This window comes from Babylonia areolata, chromosome 25, assembly GCF_041734735.1.
Source record: "Babylonia areolata isolate BAREFJ2019XMU chromosome 25, ASM4173473v1, whole genome shotgun sequence".
In the NCBI taxonomy this organism is placed as follows: Eukaryota; Metazoa; Mollusca; class Gastropoda; order Neogastropoda; family Buccinidae; genus Babylonia; species Babylonia areolata.
Window position 1 is genome coordinate 12,725,584 of NC_134900.1, and position 27,465 is coordinate 12,753,048.

Consider the following 27,465-nt stretch of genomic DNA (forward strand, 5'->3'; position numbering starts at 1 on the left):
AACAGTACAAATCTCAATTGAATGTGTATGTATGCACGCAAAGACAACGTAAGTCCAATGCGATAGATGTAATTAAACAGTTACAGGGGAAAACATCAACTTCCCTTTAGGTGGGATCTCCTCCCCTTGTTATATATTTATGATCCTTGCACCACCTCTTCCTTGTTTACTATAGCTAACTACGATAAAACTCGATGGCACAACTTCAAAAAAAATAAACAAAACTAATTTCGTAACTAACCAGTTCCGCAAGTTTTTTACTAACCGTATCATAAATCTGTGGAATAACCTTTCCTATGACACCATCAATGCACCATCGGTAAACGCCTTCAAACATCACATTGACAAAAAGTTTAAGGACCATGTATTTTCCACAGAGTTAAATCTTTATTGAGCTGTAGATAAATGTAGTATACACTATGGCTGATTTAAACAAGGGTCTGTTCACAACAAGTGATCCAAAAGCACATAAATGGACACTGATTATGAGGGCAAAAGGCTTTTAGCCTTTTGCCAAACATTTCTGTGATATATACATGTTGGTGTTTTTTTTAGTGATTATTTTCTTTCTTCTCACCCCCAGTGTCATTCACATGAATGTAGTGAACAGGACGGTTATGAATAGATGTGAATGCATTTTTCCTTACCTATGCCTGTCACAGATTCTGATGGCCATCGGCAGAGACCCCTGCACGTCTGGCATTGGTCTGGATCAGGCGGGTGTGAAGCTGAACCCCAAGTAGGTTATTTTTTGTTTCATTTTTCTCATGCATGAAGTTTAAAAATGTTATTAATTTCTCAAGTCTGGAGCAAAATGAACATTTAATTCAACCTTTAACTCATTCTACCCCACAGCTACATGCCTGCTACAACTCCCCTGGACCGGCACTACTTGCAGAAAAAACAGGGTGGTTTACTAAAACGGTGAAAATCGGTAGAGAATTTTTGATTTAATCGGTCAGACAAAGCTTCGTTTTCATGCTTCTGGAATCTGTAAATGGTTCAGTTTAGAATGACAACTGTACCAAGCAAGAGTGAAGAAAATTTGAATAGTGTGTTGGTACGAGAATACTCCTACCTGGTCCACAGGGGAAGTAATCATAATAATAATAATAATGTCTGCGTAGCCATGTGTCGTATAGTGCGTGCACAGCCGGTTTTGACTAGATCACGCCCCTTAGAGAGGCCACTGTGGCGCCGTCTTCGGTGATCTCCTGTTCTGGTAACGGTTTACATTTGGCCGGGTTTTCTCTTGGGAGTTTTCCTTCTCTTGGAAGAACTGCTTGCTGAGGCTAACGGACTCCATCTGCCCGGATTTTTCCTCAGGGTTGACTCCCGAAGCCTTTCCTATGAGTAGGTATGGCCGCAAGGCAGCGGAGGTTTGAAATCAGAGTTTTCATTCTCTTTGATGAGCTGTCTTCCCAGACTGATGAGCCTCATCTACCCAAAGCACTGGTTTTCAGGCGCCAGGTGACCCGCCTTTGCCCCTTCTCCTATCAGTAGTAGCAGTTCCGCCGGGCTTATATCTAAGCCACACGAGCAGGCTAGGAGCTGGACTTAGTTGTCAGAGGCTGTTGGAGACGCGCGCCGTGAGGGGCATTTTATAGACAATGGGAGCTTATCCCCATTGCCACCCCTCAGCTATGACAACCTTGGGACCTACTAATAATGATAATTCATAACTTTTCTATGGCGCGATATCCAGTACTAATGCTGCTCAAAGCGCCTTACATCATCGAGCCAGATATAATCAAAACAACATAAAACATTTCAACAGCTCAATCCAGTGTGTTCACAGAGTTGACTTGTACCTGGAGGAGAATGAGTTAACAAGGAAGGATTACAGCTGTATTGAATCAGTGACCAGGTTTAGTGGGTTACCGAAGCACAAAAGTACCCAGAGCGCCCCATGCAGTCTTAACACAATCACAATGTTGTCCAAACTTAGAGTAGGTTTTTTTTAGGCATTTTAACAGTAATCATCAAAGACTGTCAGAATAATCCTGTGGTGGAACCGAGAATGTAGATTCATAGTCTGTCGTTTTCTTCCTTGTTTTTTATGTATAAATTTTTAGTGTTTCCATAACATCTGATTGTAAGTCACAATGAGAACAGACTGCGTCGTCCCAGTCTCTGTAGGGGGTTGATATAGGTTTTCTTCCTATTGTCTGTCCTAGAATATAATGTATAGTGCAAGTGTGTCCAGAAATTTTGGAAATCATGTGTCGGTGAATGTGTCTCCATGTTTTACATTTATTTGCTTATTTATCATCATTGTTGTCTTATTTATTTATTTATTATTATTATTACTACCTTTTTTTATATTATAATTATTATTTATTTATTTATTTACTTATTTATGTACGCTTATAGTTGACTTCATCAAGTTTTCGTGCCTCATACATATTATTAGTAGTGGTAGTGTGTGTGTTTTTTTTTTGTGTTTTTTGTGTTTTTTGTTTTTTTAATTTATTATTTTTTCACCTTTTTTTTGTTTAAAAAAAAAAGAAAGTATTTATGTATTATTTATTCACTTTTTTTTTTCTCAAGGCCTGACTAAGCGCGTTGGGTTACGCTGCTGGCCAGGCATCTGCTTGGCAGATGCGGTGTAGCGTATATGGATTTGTCCGAATGCAGTGACGCCTCCTTGAGCTACTGAAACTGAAACTGAAACTATAGATAACCCCCATCCCCACCCAGCCATACCCGCTGTCACTCTTTCCCACTTTTGGATGAAATACTAAACTCCAGATTTGAGAACTTGTGCAGCATCATGATCTGTGTTTTGATCACTTGCATCCCGGCACAGGCTTATTTAAGAATGGTGTAGTACCAGCTGGTCTGAAAAAAGATGTATAAAAGAATAGGCAGCTAACTGCTTTAACTGAGCAGTGCAGTTGCCAGGCGATATTCATCAACTCAGTTGAAGCACAAAGCTGATGTGTCTTGAGTAAAAAAAAAAAAAAAAAAATCATAAAGTATGAAAATGAAAATTAGTTGTGGTTAAGTCTCTTTTTTTTTGTCTTGTCTTGGAAAAAAACAGAGAACAAAGGCTTTAGTCATGTCAGCAAAAAGGTTTTTCTCTGTGATGACTATGTATATGTGTGATCAAAGAAACAAAGCAAAGCAATAAGAGATAGTGCATCAGTCTTCATTTAGACCCATTTTGAAAAGCATAGCAGACAACGGTATGGCACTCAGGAACTGAGGCAGTTGAAAACATTGCAAACAGTGACATGAACCTGTAAATGTCACTCAAGAACTTGGGCACATGTAGTGTGAACACTTTGCTTTGGTTTACCTGTATCTGTTTGGTTCAGAAATGGACAGGTGGTGCATGGTGAGAACGACAAGACCAGTGTGAATAACTTGATATCTGTGTCTGTCTGGTTCAGAAACGGCCGGGTGTTGTGCAACGAGAACGACCAGACCAGTGTGAATAACTTGTTATCTGTGTGTCAGTCTGGTTCAGAAATGGCCGGGTGTTGTGCAGCGAGAACGACCAGACCAGTGTGAATAACTTGTTATCTGTGTCCGTCTGGTTCAGAAACGGCCGGGTGTTGTGCAACGAGAACTACCAGACCAGTGTGAATAACTTGTTATCTGTGTCCGTCTGGTTCAGAAACGGCCGGGTGTTGTGCAACGAGAACTACCAGACCAGTGTGAATAACTTGTTATCTGTGTCCGTCTGGTTCAGAAATGGCCGGGTGTTGTGCAACGAGAACGACCAGACCAGTGTGAATAACTTGTTATCTGTGTCTGTCTGGTTCAGAAACGGCCGGGTGTTGTGCAACGAGAACGACCAGACCAGTGTGAATAACTTGTTATCTGTGTCTGTCTGGTTCAGAAACGGCCGGGTGTTGTGCAACGAGAACGACCAGACCAGTGTGAATAACTTGTTATCTGTGTCTGTCTGGTTCAGAAACGGCCGGGTGTTGTGCAACGAGAACGACCAGACCAGTGTGCCCAATATCTTCGCCATTGGGGACATCGTGCAGGACCGACCCCAGTTGACCCCAGTGGCCATTCAGGCTGGCCGTCTGCTGGCCAAACGTCTCTATGCTGGGGCCACAGTGCTGGTAGGCCCTGTCCTTTCAACTCGGCTGCAGTCTGAAAATTTTCCAGTTCCTTTTATTGACTCACTTGTGTAAACAAAGTGAGTCTATGTTTTAACCCGGTGTTCGGTTGTCTGTGTGTGTGTCTGTGTGTCCGTGGTAAACTTTAACATTGACATTTTCTCTTCAAATACTTTGTCCGCTGACACCAAATTAGGCATAAAAATAGGAAAAATTCAGTTCTTTCCAGTCATCTTGTTTAAAACAATATTGCACCTCTGGGATGGGCACAAAAAAATAAAAAATGAAGCCTGATTATATGCAAACTGCATTTACTGTTATATTTATATTTTTTGTATTCTCTAAACTTGGCACTTTGATCTGATATTCTGACCCAACAACAAGAGCAGTCATTATTATCATTTTTTGTTCAAACAGGAACTTCTTTTGCTAAGCATGGAAGTTTTATTTATTTTGCAAACGTTTTGGTGCAGATAGTAAAGAAGGGAAATTACTCTGTAATTAATGCTAGGGGACTTAATTTGCTTTAAACTGATCTTTCTCATCTTAAACATTACATTTTGAAATTATACTCAATACATATAAAGCTTGGATTTTTCTTTTCTTTTTTAAGTGTATCACAAGTGAGTCTTGAAGGCCTTGCCTCTCTTGTTTTATTTATTTTTTATTTTTTGATAGATTGCTTAAAAATTTTTTTTTAAATTAACCCATTCAACACTGGGAGTTTACAGCCTAGGCAGGCTTCCATGTCATATTGATGCGGGAAAAAGCGCAGATAATGTACTGTTTTTCCTCCAAATTAGGTTTGGACACATCCGGAAATATTGTAGAAATTATTTCGTATTCTTTGTGGTCTATGCATATGTAGGATTGTGAAAAATGTTTTAAATGAGACAAATTTTGATGCAAAAGCAGTGCTTGGGCGCAGGGCTCAGTGAGTTAAAAGAGAGTAGAGGAGGTGGTCTAACGGGGAATAGACGCACAAAAAAGTTTTACACACTATTATGATATGGTCAGATGGCCACAAAAATGCATTTGTCTATACTTTTGCTTTAACTCGCCGGATTTGCCAAAATTTTGCATGATGTTTTTGTTGAGTGAATAATATAAACCAAGATTGATACTGAGATCAAACTGGCACTAAAGAAAGGAGGATAAACGTGCCTGTGGTGCTAGTGGTGCATAATTACCAACCAAGGAGAGTTTTTGTTTTATCAGCTTGATATGCTTTTCCCTTGTTTTTTTTTGTTTCCCAGTGTGACTACATGTCAGTGCCCACAACGGTCTTCACTCCCATAGAGTATGGGGCTATAGGCTACGCTGAAGAGGACGCCATTGAGAAGTTTGGAGACGACAATATTGAGGTAATTTGGGGAAAAAACAATGGGAGAGTACCAGCCATGTGGCATTGCTGTGCGTGGATTGTGTCTTGTGACTCAGAATCCCTGTTTCCTTATCAATACTCTTACACATGCTTCTGTGTATGAAGATGATGGGAAGAAGAACCTGTCAAAATGGTTGAAAGAATAAAAATGTAGCTCCTCTTTTACTTCGTTTGTAACACCCTTTCCAAAAGGTGGAGTGAAAAGCTAGCTGTTTTCATGTGCAAGTGAGCACACACAACCATACACACACACAGTGTAAGCAAAGATTATGTAAACAGGCTTTGTTTTCATGATTTGGGCTCACCCCCCCTCCTCCTGAAGGTTTAATAATTTTTAAAAAGTTCAAAATAACATTGGTTTGCATGTAATGGAGAATAAAGTATGTATATTGCTCATTGAGAGCTTGAACACATGTGCTGAGTTGTTTTGTGGGGATCAGTGTCGGCTATCTTTGTGGTGTCCATGTTGGGGCAGGTGTACCACAGTAACTTCATGCCGCTGGAATGGACGGTGCCTCACCGGGAAGAGAACGCCTGCTACGCAAAGCTCATCTGCAACAAAGCTGAAAACGTCAGTGGAGTGCCAAGGCAGTTGTTTGTAGTTGTCTTACATTATGCTGAAATTATGTTGTGGTGTTTTTCTTCCTATTACTCAGAATCCTATTAATTGACTTATGCTTGAATTATGCTTCCTTTTTTTTCCCTCATTTACCCTCTAAACGTTTACAATGGTGAAGGCAAGGCAAAGCAGGAAGCTTATTTTCATTTGCACCTTGGGGGCATGGAAATATTGTACACATACATCTTTAGTGAACCACTGAACAGATTTTTTTTTAAAAGCATAGAACAGTAAAAACCATCCTGATTTCATTTTGCAAGGGGCTTAAACTCTGGAACAGTTGTCTAAGGGTAGGCCACCAAAGGCTTTCACTCGGGATGGGACCTCCAGAGTCCATCAGTGTTGCTTCCTGTTGTTGAAGGAAGTGCCTGGATTAGTGTAAAGCATTCCGACCTGAAAGGACATTTTGATGTTCCCAGTTGGCTGTCCATGAAGATATACGATATATATCTTTCCTTGATTGATTGATTGATTGATGATTGATGTGGATACTTATATAGCGCCTATCCTCGGTCAGAGACCAAGCTCTAAGCGCTTTACATACACGGGGACATTTGCACCACAGGCTGCCTACCTGGGTAGAGCTGACTGACGGCTGCCACTGGGCGCTCATCATTCGTTTCCTGTGTCATTCAATCAGATTTCAGACGCACACACATACACACTCAGACAGACATGTAACATTTTACGTGTATGACCGGTTTTTTTTTTATTTATTTACCCTGCCATGTAGGCAGCCATACTCCGTTTTTGGAGGTGTGCATGCTGGGTATGTTATTGTTTCCATAACCCACCGAACGCTGACATGGATTACAGGATCTTTAACGTGCGTATTTGACCTCCTGCGTGCGCATACACACGAAGGGGGTTCAGGCACTAGCAGGTCTGCACATATGTTGACCTGGGAGATCGTAAAAATCTCCACCCTTTACCCACCAGGTGCACCGAGATTCGAACCCAGGACCCTCAGATTGAAAGTCCAGCGCTTTAACCATTCGGCTATTGCACCCTTGATAACATGGTCTGTTTTGGGTGTACAGTTTGGTGATTTGTTTGGCTTTTTGTTGTTGTTTTGGGGAGGGACGGGGGCGGGGGGGTGTCCTTCGTTTTTGTTTGATATTGCACTTTGCTGTATGTGGGGGTTCGCACAGCTTAAAACTAAAAGGAACACACTTGAAGGGATGACATTGTTAATTCTGTTTCCAATGGGGGGAGGAGTGGGGGGACGGGGGGTGGGTGGGGGGGGGGAGTCACTGTAGTTTGATTTATCTATCCAGTATTCTTATATGCTTGGTTTGATAAAGGTAGTCTTTCCTGAAAATTTGTTCAAATCGGTGACTCCTCCATTGTGTAAGAATGGTGACATCAGTAGTATGAATAATTACACAGGTATTTCTCTGTCTGATGTCAGCAGTAAAATGTTTTATTTGTTCAATCATTGTACATGGCTTAAATGTGAACATCAAATTCAGTCAGTTGATATGATTTTATTATATTTGATATATATATCAAACTTATGCTTCCTAAATTTAGTGAAGAGTAACCTTTTGTTTGATGTGAATAGACAAACTCAGTTTGTCAAGATTTAGACAATGATATATTCAAAATCAACACCAGCAGGCACCAACATATACACCAACATATGAATTTAATAGAGTGATGGCCTAGAGGTAACGCGTCTGCCTAGGAAGCGAGAAAATCTGAGCGCGCTGGTTCGAATGATGGCTCGGCCGCTGACATTTTCTCCCCCTCCACTAGACCTTGAGTGGTGGTCTGGCCGCTAGTCATTTGGATGAGACGATAAACCGAGGTCCCGTGTGCAGCATGCACTTAGCGCACGTAAAAGAACCCACGGCAACAAGAGGGTTGTTCCTGGCAAAATTCTATAGAAAAATCCAGTTCGATAGGGAAAACAAATGAAACTGCACGCAGGAAAAAATACAAAAAAATGGGTGGCGCTGTATTATAGCGACGCACTCTCCCTGGGGAGAGCAGCCCGAATTTCACACAGAGAAATCTGCTGTGATAAAAAGAAATACAAATACATAAAATGCACAGAATTTTTATCTGTTTGTCCTTTGTCTTTGACCATCGCATAAACATGGCAGAATTTCATTTTACAGCCATGTTTTTATTAAAGTGTTGTGGTTTTTTTTTTAATGAATTGGTGAAGAAATACCTGTACAGATTGTGTGGCTTTTACTCAAAACTGACTGTTTTGGGGCAGGAGCGTGTGTGGCTGTAACTAACTGTATTTGGGGCAGGAGCGTGTGTGGTTGTAACTCAAACCGACTGTATTTGGGGCAGGAGCGTGTGTGGCTGTAACTCAAATCAACTGTATTTGGGGCAGGAGAGTGTGTGGCTGTAACTCAAATCAACTGTATTTGGTGCAGGAGAGTGTGTGGCTGTAATTCAAACCATCTGAATTTGGGGCAGGAGAGTGGCTGTAACTCATATCAACTGTATTTGGGGCAGGAGAGTGTGTGGCTGTAACTCAAATCAACTGTATTTGGGGCAGGAGAGTGTGTGGCTGTAACTCAAATCAACTGTATTTGGGGCAGGAGAGTGTGTGGCTGTAACTCAAATCAACTGTATTTGGGGCAGGAGAGTGTGTGGCTGTAACTCAAATCAACTGTATTTGGGGCAGGAGAGTGTGTGGCTGTAACTCAAATCAACAGTATTTGGGGCAGGAGAGTGTGTGGCTGTAACTCAAATCAACTGTATTTGGGGCAGGAGCGGGTGATCGGGTTCCACGTGGTGGGGCCGAACGCAGGAGAGATAACCCAGGGCTACTCTGTGGCGATGCGCAAAGGCGCCACCAAAGAGGACTTTGACGCCACCATCGGCATCCATCCTACCTGTTCTGAGGTTTGTAGAGCTTCTAGAGAGAACAATGTGTTTAATGACAGAAATTTCTGATGAAATACCACCCCAAAAAGAACATCAGACGTTTGACTGCTTTGGTTGTAGTATTATGCTGAATATTGATGACTTAAGTCTTGAACACTGGAATTACCAATTTTTAAAATGTAAACAGAATCACAGCTGTGAGAACCAGCAGTGTAATGGCTTAATCTTCATCACCTGAATAATCATTGTTAAATGATTTAAGACTGAGTACAGGAGAAAAGAGCATCGTTGTGGGTATTTCATGTTGTATGTATTTTGTGACATGTATCTTCATTCCTGATGTTGAGTGATCATTCAGTCCAGTTCACATACATACACCCTCACACACACATAGCATTTAAACCCCTGACTCAAATTTTCAAGAAAACAAGAACAACACTACTTTAATGGTGTTTTGAGGTTTTTTTCTTAAAACGTTTAAGCGTTCAGTTTTGGTCCACACCATTTTTTTTCTTTTCTTTAAAAACAACAACTTTTCTTTCATAATGTTTAGCTAATAAGCATTGTATTAATCTGATTAGACAGCATAATTATCTGTGAATCGAGCAGCTCTGTGGCTCAGAGATCAGCTCCATTTTCTTTCATGCCTGTTTCAGACGTTCACAACGCTGAACGTGACCAAGAGGAGCGGCGTCAGCGCAGAAGTGACAGGTTGCTGAGGTTAATTTCCCTGCTGCTCTCCCCCTTGTACCTTGCTGACACGTCGCTTCTTCACATCTTGCTTCCTGATGGGTCGTTGATCATATGACTTTCAACAGTATGCGTCGTCTGCCAGAGTTCGTTTTTTTTTTTTTTTTGGCTTTTTAACTCCATGTCAAAGAGAGCTGATGTGTGTGTGTTTTCGTTAAAACTGGGATCGGAATAGCAGATTTCTGTGCACAGTCTGGATCTTTGGACAAGTAAATTTTCATCTGTAGGAGGAGTAGTTGGTGAAAGAGAGTGTATGGGCTGTGGTAAGATTGGTATGTCAGACTGTTTTGATAGCCAGAATAATCTCGAGTTGTGATTTGTTCTTAAAATGCTAGCCATGCATTTTGATTCTGAAATAGCCTTGTTTTTCTGTTTTGTTTCAAGTTTGTTTTTTTGGGGTTTTTTTTAAGAAAATCTTTTATTTCAAAATGCTTAGCTGATAAACATTGTATCTGAACCTGATATCATAACATATCAAAAAAAAAACCAAATGCAATTTCTCAGCAGCTCGTGGCTCAAAGGAAATTTTCTTTCTAAAATTACGTTTAAGTAACATACTTACCGTGACCCACTAGTGCAGACTCCGGTAGGGGTCTGATTCCTATCCTGTGCAAACTACTACCCGCCTATGCAGAGAAAACAAAAGTAGCTATGGCCGATAACCTCCAGAAGTAGGTTACCTCCCTTGTGTATCCCTGTCTAGCGCCCTCTTTTTCCGGTAAAATTTTGTGACGATAAGTTTCTAGTTACACTTGGTGAATGCGAGTCCAGCCCCTTTTCCCACCCATGAGTATCAGAACTGAATAATCTCGTTTCTATTTGATATTTTACTCTTGGTATTTATTCACTCATGACAAGCTCAGGGCATCGGCACAGACCATGATATGCTCAATTTGATATTGTAACAAAGTGTAAGTGCGAAAATGTATGGCATGGATGATCTTTTTTTTTTCTTTTAAATTGTTGTAGTCGTCATATGAAGCAAATGTGAACACTATTTTTGTGTCTACTGTGGACTTGATTTCGATGACCCGTACACTGGAAGCGGATGTGTGCGACACAAAAAAATGTCAGGCAAGGTACAAGCAAGCAGCAGGGAAGTAAAACCATTCTTCAAACTAGGAGTGTTAGCATCGACCGGAGCTGCCTGCGTGCAGCACTTATGACGGCCTCACCCTTAACCCTCAGTCATGAGGTGGGTGTGGCCCGACACCCTGTCGGCGCTATAGCTCCACCCTCTTTACACCCTTCCAGAAGCAGAGGACCCGATGCCAGGCTGCATGTTTGTTGGATGCGACAGGACTTCCACGCTCATGACTTTGTGCACAGTATCCTCCTTTCATTTTTTTTTTGTCTTTGCTGCCTTTCTTCTCTCACACTGTGTGTCTCTGCCTTTATTTTTTGAACAAGTGCATGTTCTTTGTGCCTTTTCTATATACCTATCTTTTTTGTTGTTGATAATATCTTTCATGAAATTCATATTCTAATAAATGTCTGTTGAAGATAAGTTTTATTTCAAGGTTTGTTGTGTTAGTGTTTGCACTAAAATGGCATGCACATTATTGTTTTCCTGCTTTGGCAGTGAAAGAGTAAATTGAGATTGTTGATATACAAATTGTTAAATGTACAGCAGTGTAAAAAGTTGATAAAAGTTGATAAAAGTTGAATGAAATCCTCATTTGAAAAACATCAGTATTTCTGTTAAAATTGAATCATTGACATGGCTTGGAGACAAATCATGCATGCTGATGCCAGCATTCAGAAACGGTGTCAGTACAGCCTGTTATAAGGTGGTGAAAAGTCCATTCAGACTCGGCTGAAAAATGTTAGTAATTACCACCAAAAAACCCAAGCTGTTGAATTTTGATACACCTTTCCCGTTTTCTCAGTTTGCCCTCTAATTTCTGTTGATCTCTATTTATTAGGAGAGAAGGTGCTTCTACCCTTTTTGCAGTGAAATTAAATCCTCATTTCTGTGAACAATAAGACAGCAGTTACCACTGACACAAACTTGTGTGTTGTGTTTGAGCTGTCATCACCATGCCCTGTCAGGAGTCGCAGTTGGAGAACAGTTGACTCAGTTGTTCTCGTTCTTTCTTTTGCTGTCCAAATACTCTTCTTGCTTTTTGTCATGATTTTATTTATTGCTCGGGGTGGATCATCTCATTTTTCTTTTTCCTGTTTCGCTCCAAAGTAATATTAGTGAAGTATGTTTTGGATTTGACTTCTAACCACCCTCTCTCCTCTTTCACTCTTATTTGCTTTAAAGTGGGGTCATGTTTACCTTTATTCTTTTAGTTGGTGTTATTTAGAGACCTGTGTTAACCAGCAGTTGAACTCAGAGATTTGCAACTGGGCCATTCCATTTGATTGATTTCATATTGTTTTTGTCAAAAATTAACACAGTAGTTGGTAATTTGCATTGTCACTTGCAAGTACCAGTGTTGCACTGAACAAATTATTTTAATTACACATACTTAACCGTGACAAAATTATTTCTGTTTTCTGTGACTGTTCAGAATGTTACTGTTTCACAGTATGCTAGTTGTGCGATGTTGCTCTTGTCCTCTGCATCTGTTTGGGTGGTTTTTGTATACAGTGGACGTACCTCATGTTTCACTTTATTTTTTCTTTTGCATCTTGAATTAATGATTTCCACTCCAGATATCATGGTGATAAGTTTAATAAAATTCCTCAAGTGTCTCAATGCCTTGTCCGTTTGTGTGTTGTAGATGTGATAGTTTTCATGTGTACACACACACATTACCAAATATATATATGTGTGTGTGTGTTGTTCTGAAGATTTTTTTCTTCATTTTTTTGATTGGTTGGTTTTTCTTTTTGAAAGATGTTTTAACAAAAGAGTGGTCCCTTCCAAACTTGAGGGAGCTTGCTTGAGTGAGAATGTTTCGTCAGTAAACAGGAGCAGATAACAAGATCTATAAATACTGCACAGTGTGAAACCACTGTCGCTTGCTGTTCATGTTAACCACCCCTTTGCAGGAACATAATGGCTTGTTGTGGGCATAAATGAATTTTTTATACGCACATACCCTGCTCTGAACTGTCAGTTTTTAAACCAAGATTGATCAGGCACACAGATGGAAGACTGACCCCTGGAGCCTTCCCCACAGGAAGAATCTCCTCAAACTACAGAGCGGAGACAGCAGCACTACTCCATGCTGCACAAGGCCTCAGGACGTCAGTCAACCCACCACCAAAGATAGCCTTCTTCACTGACTGCAGATCTCTCCTGCAGGGACTCCAGTCAACCAGAAACGAACAGCAGCTGACAAACATCAAAGCAGCCCTTCATGACTGTCACTGTTCAGTGGGTTCCTTCTCACTGTGGGGTCACGGGGAACGAAAAGGCCGATGCTCTCTCCAAGGCAGGCAGCAAAATGAAGCAGTTCAGCCACCCCGTGACCTACAGAGAGGCCAGGACCATCATCCACAACCGTTACCAGAACCAGTGGAAGAGAAGGCTGGGTGCAAACAGTGGTGTCGATCCAATCCACCAGCTCCAGAGACACCAGCAGACAGTCCTCTTCAGACTGAGAACTGGCCACTGCCGACTACTGAGTCACCTTCACCGTATGAAGATCGCCCACACTGATGAGTGTCCATGTGGCACTGGACCCCAGACCCCTGAACACATCCTCCAACACTGCCCAACCCATGAAGCTCTACGGCGTCAAACCTGGCCAGGGGGCACGGAGCTACAGGCGCAGCTTTGGGGAGACCGCCACGACCTGGAGAAGACCGTGGGTTACATCGTGGCGACAGGGGTGACCGTCTGACGCAGCCAAAACATCGAACGCAGAAGAAGAAGAAGAAGAAACCAAGATTGTGTGTACATGCCAATTTTGTGCATATGTGTGGGTAAAATTGTACAGAGCAGAAGCAACACTAAACTTCCATAATTCAGGAAAGTCATTCAGAATTATTTCGACCAGCATATACCACCTTATATTTTTTTCCCCTCACAGTCCCCCTTTTTTTTTGGTCTGTCCATTCATACGCAAACACATCAACTGATCAAGTCAACATAGACACCGTCTTTCGTTTTGGTTTGAGCACTTTTTGATTCACTTTTCCAAAACCATGTATTCGGAACAAATCATGTACACCACACACACACACAAACGCACTCACACACCCCTCTTCCCTCCCCCCAACGATCCATCACAAGAATTTACGAGGCTGGTCAGGACTACTGCTACACTTGCCAAGCTGCAAAGGGTTCCAGAACAGCAGCTTCTTGGTTTTTTTCTGGCATGGGGTGGCCTCCGGCACGGCGGCCTTGAAGGCGGACAGGTGGCAGCGGGACAGGAGGTCGGCAGCGGTGTTCTGCGAGCGGTGGACGTGGCTGGCGCGCAGCTCGATGGAGTACTTGCGGGAGGTGGATGCCAGGATGTCAAAGAGCTTGCCCCAGCGCTGCTGCCCGGCTTCCCCGTGCAGCCCGCCGTTTAGCATGTGCACGATGGCCATGTTGTCCGTCCACACCAGGACCCGCTTGCCCACAAACTTGTGCTTCCAGGTGAAGCAGGCCGTCACCACCGAGTACAGCTCGCAGAAGGTGCTCTCCAGCTGCACCGAGCCACTCCCCCCCACCCCTGCCGCCGCCTCCTCTCCGTACTGCAGCTGTGGTTTCCGCCGTGGTATGATGCGAGGGCAGTCCGGGAAATGTTCTGACCATTTGTTGGCCAGCCAGTGTACGTGGTGATCGTCTTTTTTCAGCAGGTAGGCACCGAAACCGGAAGCGGAAGCATCGGAGTAGATTTCGTAGTGCGGGTTGAATTGTTCCCTGGACACGTGGAACCTCTGCCGATGCGCGATGCTGGGCAGGCGGGACAGGGCGAGGCAGTTGTCACTGGACAGCAGGCCCAGAGCCTTCAACATAAAACAACGCATGTTACTGGGGAGTGAACCTCTCACAGAAGACACCACACATTACTGGGGAGTGAACCTCTCACAGAAGACACCACACGTTACTGGGGAGTGAACCTTTCACAGAAAACACCACACGTTACTGAGGAGTGAACCTTTCACAGAAGACACCACACGTTACTGGGGAGTGAACCTTTCACAGAAAACGCGTTACAGGGGAGTGAACCTTTCACAGAAAACACCACACATGACTGGGGAGTGAACCTTTCACAGAAGACACCACACGTTACTGGGGAGTGAACCTTTCACAGAAGACACCACACGTTACTGGGGAGTGAACCTTTCACAGAAAACACCACACATGACTGGGGAGTGAACCTTTCACAGAAAACCCCAGACGTTACTGGGGAGTGACCCTTTCACAGAAGACACCACACGTTACTGGTGAGTGAACCTTTCACAGAAAACACCACACGTTACTGAGGAGTGAACCTTTCACAGAAAACACCACACATTACAGGGGAGTGAACCTTTGGCAGAAAACGCGTTACAGGGGAGTGAACCTTTCACAGAAAACACCACACATGACTGGGGAGTGAACCTTTCACAGAAGACACCACATGTTACTGGAGTGAACCTTTCACAGAAGACACCACACGTTACTGGGGAGTGAACCTTTCACAGAAACCACATGTTACTGGGGAGTGAACCTTTCACAGAAAACACCACACATGACTGGGGAGTGAACCTTTCACAGAAGACACCACACGTTACTGGGGAGTGAACCTTTCACAGAAGACACCACACGTTACTGGGGAGTGAACCTTTCACAGAAAACACCACACGTTACTGGGGAGTGAACCTTTCACAGAAGACACCACATGTTACAGGGAGTGAACCTTTCACAGAAGACACCACACGTTACTGGGGAGTGAACCTTTCACAGAAGACACCACACGTTACTGGGGAGTGAACCTTTCACAGAAGACACCACACATTACTGGGGAGTGAACCTTTCACAGAAAACACCACACGTTACTGGGGAGTGAACCTTTCACAGAAGACACCACATGTTACAGGGAGTGAACCTTTCACAGAAGACACCACACGTTACTGGGGAGTGAACCTTTCACAGAAGACACCACACGTTACTGGGGAGTGAACCTTTCACAGAAGACACCACACGTTACTGGGGAGTGAACCTTTCACAGAAAACACATGTTACTGAGGAGTGAACCTTTCACAGAAAACACTACACATGACTGGGGAGTGAACCTTTCACAGAAAACACCACACATTACTGGGGAGTGAACCTTTCACAGAAAACACCACACATTACTGGGGAGTGAACCTTTGGCAGAAAACACCACACATTACTGGGGAGTGAACCTTTGGCAGAAAACACCACACATTACTGGGGAGTGAACCTTTCACAGAAAACACCACACGTTACTGGAGAGTGAACCTTTCACAGAAGACACCACACGTTACTGGGGAGTGAACCTTTCACAGAAGACACCACACGTTACTGGGGAGTGAACCTTTCACAGAAGACACCACACGTTACTGGAGAGTGAACCTTTCACAGAAGACACCACACATGACTGCGGAGTGAACCTTTCTTGTGGGCAGCTGGGGGATTCCGCAGACTGCCTTGCAAATGTACTGCTCAGAAAATAATGTAAATGTTTGAAACACAAGTTTGCATACAAATGTTATATATTCATTGGCTGCAAAGAGAACATATGTTAAACACACAAAGTGACACAATTTTATTATGTGGTGAAAATGTTTTTATAAGTATAAAGAACAACTTCAAAGTCGTCATTTAATGATGTCCAAGACTGCTTTTGAAACTGGACGTTGCAGGTGAAGTTCTGTGTTACTAAGTCTTTGACATGTCATCTAAAAACTTTTACAGCAAATATGTGTGCTACTCACATATTCAAAATATGTGAAAGGATATTCCTCCTTATACATCACGAATCTGATGATTGCAAAATTGTGCATGGCACTGCAACAGGAGTTTCAGTGGATATGCCTGGTTGTATATTGTTGGTCTAAAATCACCCATACTCCCATAGAATAAAACTTACAAACTGTATATCATGGGTGCATTATCACCCCTATTTTTTCATAAGAGAACACATCTTTGTATTTCTGAATGTACTTCTTTTTGTCACTTTCTTTCAACTGTGAGAAATTTCTAGAGATTATAACCAAGGGGAAAACATCTCATGCAATTCTCTTTTTGAAAAAGAAAAAAACAAAAAAAACAAAACAAAAAAACAACAACTGTATTTGCCAATCATTAAAAAAAAAAAAATCTTAATTTTCCAGTAAAACCTTTTTCATATATAAAGGAAATTTCCTACTCGTATCTGTTATTGTTTGTGAAGAAATACAGCCAATCTTGACCAGCCATGTTTGTGTGATATTAATTCCACCAATTGGCAGGAAAACGTGACAGAATCTTTTACTGACAAAAGTAATAAAATTTGACTGACATGAATTAAAATCAACAGTGTCATGGTGATTCAAGTTCAAGTTTGTATGATTCTGCACCCGCATTGTATGTTGAAAAATAAACAGAAAAGTAAGCCTTGCAGAGACCGTAATATCAAATCGAAACAACTGCCTTAGACTGGTACTGATACACGCACATAAATTCACATGCTATTATAATAATTATAACACTCCATATCACAGGCCAGCAACAAAGACTACACTCGCCTTCAGTTTGATACTGGTGTGGAGGGCGGCAGAGTACTTGGAGGCATGCGAGGTAGGTCCAAAAGAACTGATGTCAAAAGGGTACGGCCAGGAGGCAGACACGTCTGTGCACCACAGCCTATTCCGCTTTCCTGCCTTCTCTGTCTTCCACCTGGTCTGGTCCCAGCTGGAGGAGGACGAGGGACCCTTATTACTGGTGATGTGGGTGGGCTGGGTAGTGATATGGAACTGGGGGAGGGTGTTGCTGAAGGGGTGGCAGGTGGAGGAATGCAGTGTGGTCAGGATTTTCAGGATGTGGTCCTGACTCACGGGCAACATGATCCCTTTGTAGGGCTGGTACACAAGTCCTATGTTCTGTGCAGACAAAGCACAATGATGCTTGAAGGAAACAATCCAATATACTCAAAAATTATTCTAAGAAAAATTTACACACACTACACTGTGACCCATTAGTGCAGACTGGCAGGGGTCTGATTCCCTGTCCTGTGCAAAAACACAACTTACAATCTATTTAATTTTAAAAGAAGACAGCTTTGTTACAGGTCACAATTAAATGGGACTTTTGAGTCAAAAGACATAGGCTTCAGGCCTGAGAATCCTTCAAATAACTTTCAGAATCATACTTGAAAACAATTAGTATCTGAGTATGACACTATTTAAAGCCATTTAACTCAATTTAAAAACTTTTGTGTTGCATTTTTCAACATACAGCACTTTTTGTTTAAAACCGCTCAAAAGGCAGAGAATGGGAGCATGGTGAACCTTTACCTTCAACAAGTCACAGGCCAGAAGATAGACGTTTTCTTCAGCTGTCGTGATTAAAGGATGAACAGCAGAGACAGACACCTTACTGGGCCAGTCCAGCTGAAGTTTGGCTCGCCAATACCGGCCTCCAAGTTTGCGCTCCATGGCCACCTCTGGCAATTCTGTCACTCCGCAATTAACCAAAGGCTGAAGCAAGTCATGGATGATGCTCTTGGGATCTTGATAGAGCTTTTTAAGACTGTCAGCTGAAAACACAATGGATCAGGTACAGGAGTTAGGTTGCACATTTTGTCTCACAAAATGTCCCGAACTTTCTACTTCTTTTCATTTTGAATAATAAAAACATACATTAAATAAGAAGATGATCATTTTTTTGAAATGATACACGCTAAGGGATTACTGAGTTTGTGTTTTAGTTTTGATAAGGCATTAAAGCTTGCATTTTATGGACGGGGTAGTCCATATGTGTATGTTCTACAATGTGATGAAAAATACACTTCTTTAATTAAAGCATTCCAATCCAAATAACTGGTCTGTTGTTGGTCACATTCCAAAAGCTTAACATTTTTTTCCCTCATAATACATCCATAGTAATGTGTTCTACTAAATATGATACTCTTTCTTGGACTGGGTAAGTAATGTGTGTGGAACAACCTACTGGCAATAGGGAAAAGAAAATAAATAAAAAAATAAGCAAGACAAAATAATCTCCTTTTCCACCATGTTACTATAGACTCAAGGTGAACTTGTAACTTGAATTCACATTTTTCCTTCTTATCTGAACTATAAGTACTGTATACATTTTAGAAGAATCTTCCTCATGTGTGTGTATGACTGTGTGTTGTGCACATGTTTGTGTGTGTAGTTGTAGTAGTATTTTACGCCTTTCCACTCCAAGCGATATCAGATGAAAAAAGGAAAAAAAATGTGTGTGTGTGTGTGTGTGTGTGTGTGTGCATGTGCCTCTGTGTGTGTGTGTGTGTGTGTGTGTGTGTGTGTTCTTCATAGGCTTAAATAAGTATACAATGGTGGGGAACATTGAATGGGTCTATAGTATACCATCTGTACTGCACATTTGCCTTGATGCCCACTAGGGACTTAACATGGGCCTGTGCTTTTGGCAGTGTTCCACTTAATTGCAGCGTGTATGACTTTTGCTGTTATGGTCAGTCTCTGCTGGTGGAGCCGCAAAATAGCTTCTGTTTGTGAGAGTGCATACATGTGCTTGCACACGTGAAGATGAGAAAATGTGGGTATAATTGCGATGAAACTAACAGATTCGTTAAATCAGTAAAAAGTTGGGAGGGGGTTTAGGGTGTGTGTGTGGGGTGTGTGTGCAAGAACGGTGAGGTGTCGAATATGTTGCGAAAGTGAAAGTAGAAAGAGGCGAGCCAGTTAGGTGGTATTATGTGCGTTGTAAAAACATATTTATCAACAAAACCTTCATTTTGGGATGGCACTTCAAATATCTTGCACTTGACTGTCGATGTTTGCACGCTGCGGTTTGCCTGACGAGGCAAGGTTAAATGCAAGCCCACAGCTCTCCTTGGGGTTTGTGTTGCAGCATTTCTTCGCGAAAGAATTGGGAAAATAGTTTCGAGCAATAAACATCCCCTGCAACTTGGAATTCTACCAGTCATGACTGTCTAGTAGCTAACCAAAGCCTGCAGAATCAATGTCATCCTCTTGACTTCAGCAATTATTTATATACTGCAGGCTTTGCAAGCCTGCAACCGCGCTGTTCATGTTGTTGTTCAAGCTAACGTCTGTTGACATTTGACGCCATCTTGCAAACCAAAGGTCTTCCAACTGAGAATTCGCCCTTTTGAGAATTTGTTATTCATGGATCAGCGCTGAATACGATGCCAACATTAAGAGTTAATAACAGCGGCAGTCTTCTTGTAGTTGGGAAGTGAAAAAAGGGCAGAAAAAAATAGAAAATATTGCGGGAGGGAGAGAGAGGGAGGTTGGGTGAGTGGAGGGGAATGGGAGTGAGGTGGGGGTTAGCACAAAAGAAACTTGACTCGGGAAAGACCCACTAATATGTTTCTTTTTGGTCAGTGGGAAAGGCCTTGAGAATAACAAGATGACGTCACGCGCGGTGTATTGTGGGACGAGATGCCATTTTGCCGGTCAGGCGCAACTTACGAAAACGAAACTACGTGACGCGGTGCTAAACTACGATTGTCTCCACAAAGATACTGAGCAATGCCACTACTTACTGCACTAGTATTGTCGGCTATACAAGCTGAGGATATAATACTGAATTGGGACTCAATGGGTATCGATTTTTAACAACTTTCAATTGCATTGTTGAAACTACAGCAGGAAGCAGGTTGAAGAAGTCACAGAACAAGGAGGCAGGCACGTATCGCAGCTATCCCGGCGGCGCACCACAGTGACGTCACAGTTTGCAAATACCAGTGAACATTTGCCTGTTTGTTCAACGAGACACTTCTGTGGAGATAACACAATGTTGTTAACTACGAAATAAAGTGAATTCTGAAGTGTTCTCTCCAAATAGGCTAGTTTTCATTACACGTGTTAAAGCTTTGGCTAACGCGAGGTTTTCAAGTGAATTCTAACCCGTCAGTGTTTAGATGAAGGCCCACAATCTGTTGGCTTATCATATGGCTTCACTACAGGACTTTGCCTTAAAAAAATGTTACCCAACAATAACTGATTTTAATTATCTGTGTCTTTTAGTTTCATCAGTCTCCACCCGAGTTCCCTTCTGATGAACAAAGGCGAGATAATCAATGTGGCCCTAGGTTGTCAGTTGCTTTTCACTGTCATTGCAGATCTTGCTCAGTTAGGAAATTTGGAACACACTGCTTAATAACTGTTTCAAAGAAAAACAAAGAAAACTGAAACAAGACATGCGTCTTCAGATCAGTATATAAGGTGAACATCAAACTGGATGTACACACACACACACACACGCACACACACATACTGATGTGCATACACACATACAGTGACACTCACACACACACACACTGATGTGCGCGCGCACACACACACACACACACTGACTGATGTGCGCACGCGCACACACACACACACTCACATACACACACATCAATACACACATTGACACGCATATATCTATATATTCATAGAATCAAACATATATTTCTACTATGAACAGTTTGATTGAACTGAGCTGAAAAGGTGTGGGAGGGGGGAAGGGAGAGGGGGGAGTCTGAGTGTGTGCGCGCGTGTGTGTGTGACTGAGTTTGTGTGAGAAAGAGATTAACTGCAAAGGTCACCATAAAAGGTTTAATTATGTTTTCAAGTAGGCGGTTGGGGGAAGTGATGACAGAGTGCATGACCCCAAAGGAAAACACAGTCCACGTCAGTAGCAGGTACAGTGCTAAGAGTTCAGGCTGGACAGTGTGTCGTCAGTGCATCACGGGGAGGAATTATTCTCGAAACGTTTCAAGGCAACGGCCGACAGTAATGCCTCTCGACTTGCTTAATTTTTCTCACTGAGGACTTGATATTCCCTTCGTTTTAATTAATTGGTCGTATGCTGTTTACGAAATCGAGAGACAGAATGAAAACAACAACAGAAACTTACTACTACTACTACTACTACTACTAATGATGATGATAATTGTTACTAAGTGGGTGAGGAGACAGACAAGATAATGGAAGAAATATTTTTTTGCGAGTTCAGTCTTCAGTCTCTCACTCTCTCAGTAAACAAACAAAAAAACAGACACAAGGAATTTTTCCCTGAGCCAATTATAATTATTAAAACCAAGAAAAAAAATCTTTCATTCAAGCTCTCTTCATCCTGAAAAAAAATAATCTTAAGAAACCGGAACAAATGTCTTGACTATCACAAGTCAAATTTCTTTGGAAAAAACCTGATGATCCAGTCCCAGGATCGCCTCAGTCCTAGGCCGGACAGCAGCCTACTCACAGTAGTGTCCACTCACTCGTGGGAAAACTCGGGCACCTCCTCAGTGAACATTTCAGTTCAAGGTCCCTCCACTCCGTGGCCAGTCACATGGAGCCCTGACACCACTTTTTTCAGTTCTTAGCTCTCGGCACACTCCATTTGAATTATTCCTAGCTAATTTTCAATGTTCCCCCTTCATTTACTGTTCCCTTATTTTATTTTATTATATTTGTTATTCTTTCACACAACTCATGCATTCATACAATTTTCCAATTAACAATACAATATTCATTCATGAGTCACGTCTTATAAATTACACAAATACACAAAAAAGTATTGATTTATCAAAAAGCAAACATTTCAAAACTAACAGCAAAAACTACTATATTCACAAACTATTCAATCATTAGTTACATTTCGAATAAACAATAAAATAAATTTTCCCACCTGATGTTCGGAACATTCAAGGCACACAGACCACATCACATCACCCGAGCTCTGATGCATTCAGACTGACACTACAGCACATACATATAGGCACACACACACATGAACATGCACAGCTCACGATTCACCCACACTTACCACGTGCAAAACATTTTCACATTCATACAGGTACTCGAAATGTACAAACAAAAATTTCGTTCTTCCTCTGGCCACAGGCATTCGAAACTCACTCTGTCACAATAATGATGATGAAAAGAAATCTTACCTGAAGTACTGTTCTCAGACCGTCAGGCAGCCGCCAGTCCATCACCCCATCACACACGTCATCAGCTATTTACATGGACACGTCTTCGTTAGATTAATGATCCATTCTCTCTCTCTCTCTCTCTCTCTCTCTCTCTCTCTATCTAAAACAGAAGAGAAAAAAAAAGCTGCATCCCATATCCTAATGCGATAGCCTTTGTGCGAAAATAGAAGTTCCATCACGTGGCATCTTCTGTACATTAGTCCGCATGGACTGATGGGTTGCTTTAGTGTCTTTGGTAAGTCGTTTTTGCGCCGCGTCCTTTCTCATTTCCGCCTTATCTCTGCCCGGCTGCACAGTGGAAAAGTACTTCCGTTACCAGCCTCCTACACACACACACACACACACACACACAAAGGAGAGAGAGACGGGAGGAGAGTGGGGAGGGAGGGGGAGACAGCGCCAGAGAGAGGCAGAGAGAAAGAAAGAGAGACAGACCGAGAAAGAGAGAGAGAGAGACAGCCATTCAGAAAGAAAGAGAAAGAGAGGAGAGAGAGAGAGAGAGAGAGAGAGAGAGAAATAAAGAGGAGACCGAGAGAGAGACTGACAGACAGACAAAGAGAGAGAGACACACACACACACACACACACACACACACACACACACACACACAGAAAGACAGAGAGGAGAGAGAGAGAAAGAAAGAGAGAGAGAGAGAGAGAGAGCCACACAGAAAGAAAGAGAAAGAGAGGAGAGACAGACAGACAGAAAGAAAGAAAGAAAGAGAGAGGAGACCGACACACACACACACACACACACACAGAGAATGACCCACACAGAAAGAGAGAAAGAGAGGAGAGAGAGAGAGACAGAAGGAAAGAGAGAGGAGACAGAGACAGAGAGACAGAAAGAGAAAGAGAGGAGACAGAGAGAGACAGAAAGAAAGAAAGAGGAGACCGAGAGAGAGGAGGGAGAGAGGATGGGGTCCATGGCTGGAGAGATGGAGGGGGGTGGGGGTAGAGATACGGATGGAAAGAGACGTGGGAGGTAGAGAGAGAGAGTGAGGGAGCTCATCACGCTATGATGGTGTCTTTTGTATACCAGCGAAAAGCAACAAGAGATGGATGACGTGGCGTAGATCTGCGTCTCCCGTCTTTTAGTTTTCATGCCGGTGTAACGTCCGAAATCGTACCCCCCCCCCCCCCTCACATAGGTCCCACGGGGGACTTGTCAGTGTCCTAAATCGTCCCCCGGGGGCCTTTTCAGGAATCTAAAACGTCCCCCGTGGGACATTCTAGGACGTTCCCCCCCATGCTGTTTCAGTCCCCCCCCCCCCCCCCCCCCCCCCCCCCCCCCCCGTCTCCCGACTTCACCAATGCACCAGTCCCAAAACGTCCCCCCCACCCCCCTTGTTTCGTCTTTGCGCGCGCGTATGGGTTGTGTGTGTGTGTGTGTCTGTGTATGGGCGTATATGTGTCCATGTGTGTTTGTGTCTGTCTGTGTTGCGTATAAGACGGATGATACTAATATAATGATTAAGGCAGGAATATTTTCTCTCTTTTTTAGAAAATAAAATTATTATACCCTGTCAGGGTATACAGCATGGGGGGTGGGGGATCCCCCAGAACGTCCCTCGGGGAACGTTCCAGGAGCCAGTTGCATTGCTCGGACGGAAGAGCCTAGTATAGTCGTAACCTGCTACTAAGTGTGTGTAGTATGGAACTGACCAATGGCGTAGTCCGGTCAACGTAGGCATTTAGTCACGTGTAACTGTCAAAAAGTTAGAACCAAGCAATGCAACTGGCACCAGGGCACTAAAGTGACCCCCGGGGGACAATTTAGGACACTGACAAGACCCCCGGGGTACCTACGCGAGGGGGTGGGGGGGGACGATTTGGGACGTTACACCGGTACACCGTATATAAATGTCTGCATGTCACTGCACCTGGTCACTCAGAAACCGTCTTGCCTGCGAATTGTTCGAAGCTGACAGACTTTGTGGCGGAGAAAAGATCACGTGAGAAGGGTGAGTTTAATTCAGTCATGCATTATCATTTAGTGGGCCCCATGATAAAAGTTTAACGTCACTGAATTAACTGTATATGTATTTTGCAGTAAAGGCTTCATTGAATTATTGTTTAGTGGGCCACATGCTAAAAGTTTAATGTCACTGAACGACTGTTTATGTATGTAGTAAAGACTTCATTGAGTTATCGTTTAGTGGGCCACATGCTAAAAGTTTAACGTCACTGAATTAACTGTATATGTATTCTTCAGTAAAGGCTTCAGTGAATTATCGTATAGTGGGCCACATGCTAAAAGTTTAATGTCACTGAACGACTGTTTATGTGCAATGTAGTAAAGGCTTCAGTGAATTATCGTATAGTGGGCCACATGCTGAAAGTTTGTCACTGAACGACTGTTTATGTATGTAGTAAAGACTTCATTGAGTTATCATTTAGTGGGCCACATGCTAAAAGTTTAATGTCACTGAACGACTGTTTTATGTGCTACGTAGTAAAGGCTTCAATGAATTATCGTATAGTGGGCCACATGCTAAAAGTTTAACGTCACTGAATTAACTGTATATGTATTCTGCAGAAAAGGCTTTACTGAGTTATCGCAAAGTGGGCCACATGTTAAAAGTTTAATGTCACTGAACGACTGTTTATGTGCTATGTAGTAAAGGCTTCAGTGAATTATCGTTTAGTGGGCCACATGCTAAAAGTTTAACGTCACTGAATTAACTGTATATGTATTCTTCAGTAAAGGCTTCAGTGAATTATCGTATAGTGGGCCACATGCTAAAAGTTTAACGTCACTGAACGACTGTTTATGTGCTATGTAGTAAAGGCTTCAGTGAATTATCGTATAGTGGGCCACATGCTGAAAGTTTAATGTCACTGAACGACTGTTTATGTGCTATGTAGTAAAGGCTTCAGTGAATTATCGTATAGTGGGCCACATGCTGAAAGTTTGTCACTGAACGACTGTTTATGTATGTAGTAAAGACTTCATTGAGTTATCGTATAGTGGGCCACATGCTGAAAGTTTAATGTCACTGAACGACTGTTTATGTGCTATGTAGTAAAGGCTTCAGTGAATTACCGTATAGTGGGCCACATGCTGAAAGTTTAATGTCACTGAACGACTGTTTATGTGCTATGTAGTAAAGGCTTCAATGAATTATCGTATAGTGGGCCACATGCTAAAAGTTTAACGTCACTGAATTAACTGTATATGTATTCTGCAGAAAAGGCTTCAGTGAATTATCGTATAGTGGGCCACATGCTGAAAGTTTAATGTCACTGAACGACTGTTTATGTGCTATGTAGTAAAGGCTTCAGTGAATTATCGTATAGTGGGCCACATGCTAAAAGTTTAACGTCACTGAACGACTGTTTATGTGCTATGTAGTAAAGGCTTCAGTGAATTATCGTATAGTGGGCCACATGCTGAAAGTTTAATGTCACTGAACGACTGTTTATGTGCTATGTAGTAAAGGCTTCAGTGAATTATCGTATAGTGGGCCACATGCTAAAAGTTTAACGTCACTGAATTAACTGTATATGTATTCTGCAGAAAAGGCTTCAGTGAATTATCGTATAGTGGGCCACATGCTGAAAGTTTGTCACTGAACGACTGTTTATGTATGTAGTAAAGACTTCATTGAGTTATCATTTAGTGGGCCACATGCTAAAAGTTTAATGTCACTGAACGACTGTTTTATGTGCTACGTAGTAAAGGCTTCAATGAATTATCGTATAGTGGGCCACATGCTAAAAGTTTAACGTCACTGAATTAACTGTATATGTATTCTGCAGAAAAGGCTTTACTGAGTTATCGCAAAGTGGGCCACATGTTAAAAGTTTAATGTCACTGAACGACTGTTTATGTGCAATGTAGTAAAGGCTTCAGTGAATTATCGTTTAGTGGGCCACATGCTAAAAGTTTAACATCACTGAATTAACTGTATATGTATTCTTCAGTAAAGGCTTCAGTGAATTATCGTATAGTGGGCCACATGCTAAAAGTTTAACGTCACTGAACGACTGTTTATGTGCTATGTAGTAAAGGCTTCAGTGAATTATCGTATAGTGGGCCACATGCTGAAAGTTTAATGTCACTGAACGACTGTTTATGTGCTATGCAGTAAAAGCTTCAGTGAATTATCGTATAGTGGGCCACATGCTGAAAGTTTAATGTCACTGAACGACTGTTTATGTGCTATGTAGTAAAGGCTTCAGTGAATTATCGTATAGTGGGCCACATGCTGAAAGTTTAACGTCACTGAACGACTGTTTATGTGCTATGTAGTAAAGGCTTCAGTGAATTATCGTATAGTGGGCCACATGCTGAAAGTTTGTCACTGAACGACTGTTTATGTATGTAGTAAAGACTTCATTGAGTTATCGTTTAGTGGGCCACATGCTGAAAGTTTAATGTCACTGAACGACTGTTTATGTGCTATGTAGTAAAGGCTTCAGTGAATTACCGTATAGTGGGCCACATGCTGAAAGTTTAATGTCACTGAACGACTGTTTATGTGCTATGTAGTAAAGGCTTCAGTGAATTACCGTATAGTGGGCCACATGCTGAAAGTTTCATGTCACTGATCGACTGTTTATGTGCTATGAAGTAAAGGCTTCAGTGAATTACCGTATAGTGGGCCACATGCTGAAAGTTTAATGTCACTGAACGACTGTTTATGTGCTATGTAGTAAAGGCTTCAGTGAATTATCGTATAGTGGGCCACATGCTGAAAGTTTAATGTCATCTGATCGACTGTTTCTGTAT

General features: G+C 42.2%; 2 protein-coding genes across 5 annotated transcripts in view; one reads left to right on the forward strand and one right to left on the reverse strand.

Annotated features, from left to right (window-relative positions):
- The window catches only part of LOC143299394 (thioredoxin reductase 1, cytoplasmic-like), a 32,866-nt gene extending 20,480 nt beyond the window's left edge, over window positions 1–12,386 (forward strand). For all 3 annotated transcript variants that reach the window (XM_076612569.1, XM_076612571.1, XM_076612570.1), the window contains exons 14-19: window positions 663–739; window positions 3,923–4,079; window positions 5,333–5,440; window positions 5,936–6,031; window positions 8,813–8,947; window positions 9,586–12,386. In XM_076612569.1, the coding sequence (XP_076468684.1) occupies window positions 663–739; window positions 3,923–4,079; window positions 5,333–5,440; window positions 5,936–6,031; window positions 8,813–8,947; window positions 9,586–9,648 (636 nt within the window). In that variant the 3' untranslated portion in view covers window positions 9,649–12,386. The remainder of the gene's footprint in view (window positions 1–662; window positions 740–3,922; window positions 4,080–5,332; window positions 5,441–5,935; window positions 6,032–8,812; window positions 8,948–9,585) is intronic.
- Window positions 12,387–13,739: 1,353 nt separating this feature from the next.
- On the reverse strand, window positions 13,740–19,863 carry LOC143299507 (uncharacterized). 2 transcript variants are annotated; one of them, XM_076612766.1, is made up of 4 exons: window positions 19,726–19,863; window positions 18,071–18,312; window positions 17,303–17,656; window positions 13,740–14,572 (listed from the first exon to the last, which is right to left on the reverse strand). In XM_076612766.1, the coding sequence occupies exons 2-4, from the start codon at window positions 18,209–18,211 to the stop codon at window positions 13,865–13,867; spliced, it is 1,203 nt and encodes a 400-aa protein (XP_076468881.1). In that variant the 5' UTR covers window positions 18,212–18,312; window positions 19,726–19,863; the 3' UTR covers window positions 13,740–13,864. The 2 variants fall into 2 exon arrangements, with proteins under 2 accessions (XP_076468881.1, XP_076468880.1); XM_076612765.1 differs by having other exon boundaries at window positions 19,509–19,861.
- Between the last annotated feature and the right edge of the window lie 7,602 nt (window positions 19,864–27,465).

Coding starts and splice junctions, on each gene's coding strand:
- LOC143299507 (XM_076612765.1), bottom strand. CDS start 19,707: ATGACTGGTAGAATTCCAAGTTGCAGGGGATGTTTATTGCTCGAAACT. Junction 17,657..18,070: donor TGGCCTGTGACTTGTTGAAG/GTAAAGGTTCAC, acceptor TTGTCTGCACAG/AACATAGGACTTGTGTACCA. Junction 14,573..17,302: donor ACACCAGTATCAAACTGAAG/GCGAGTGTAGTC, acceptor TTTATGTTGAAG/GCTCTGGGCCTGCTGTCCAG.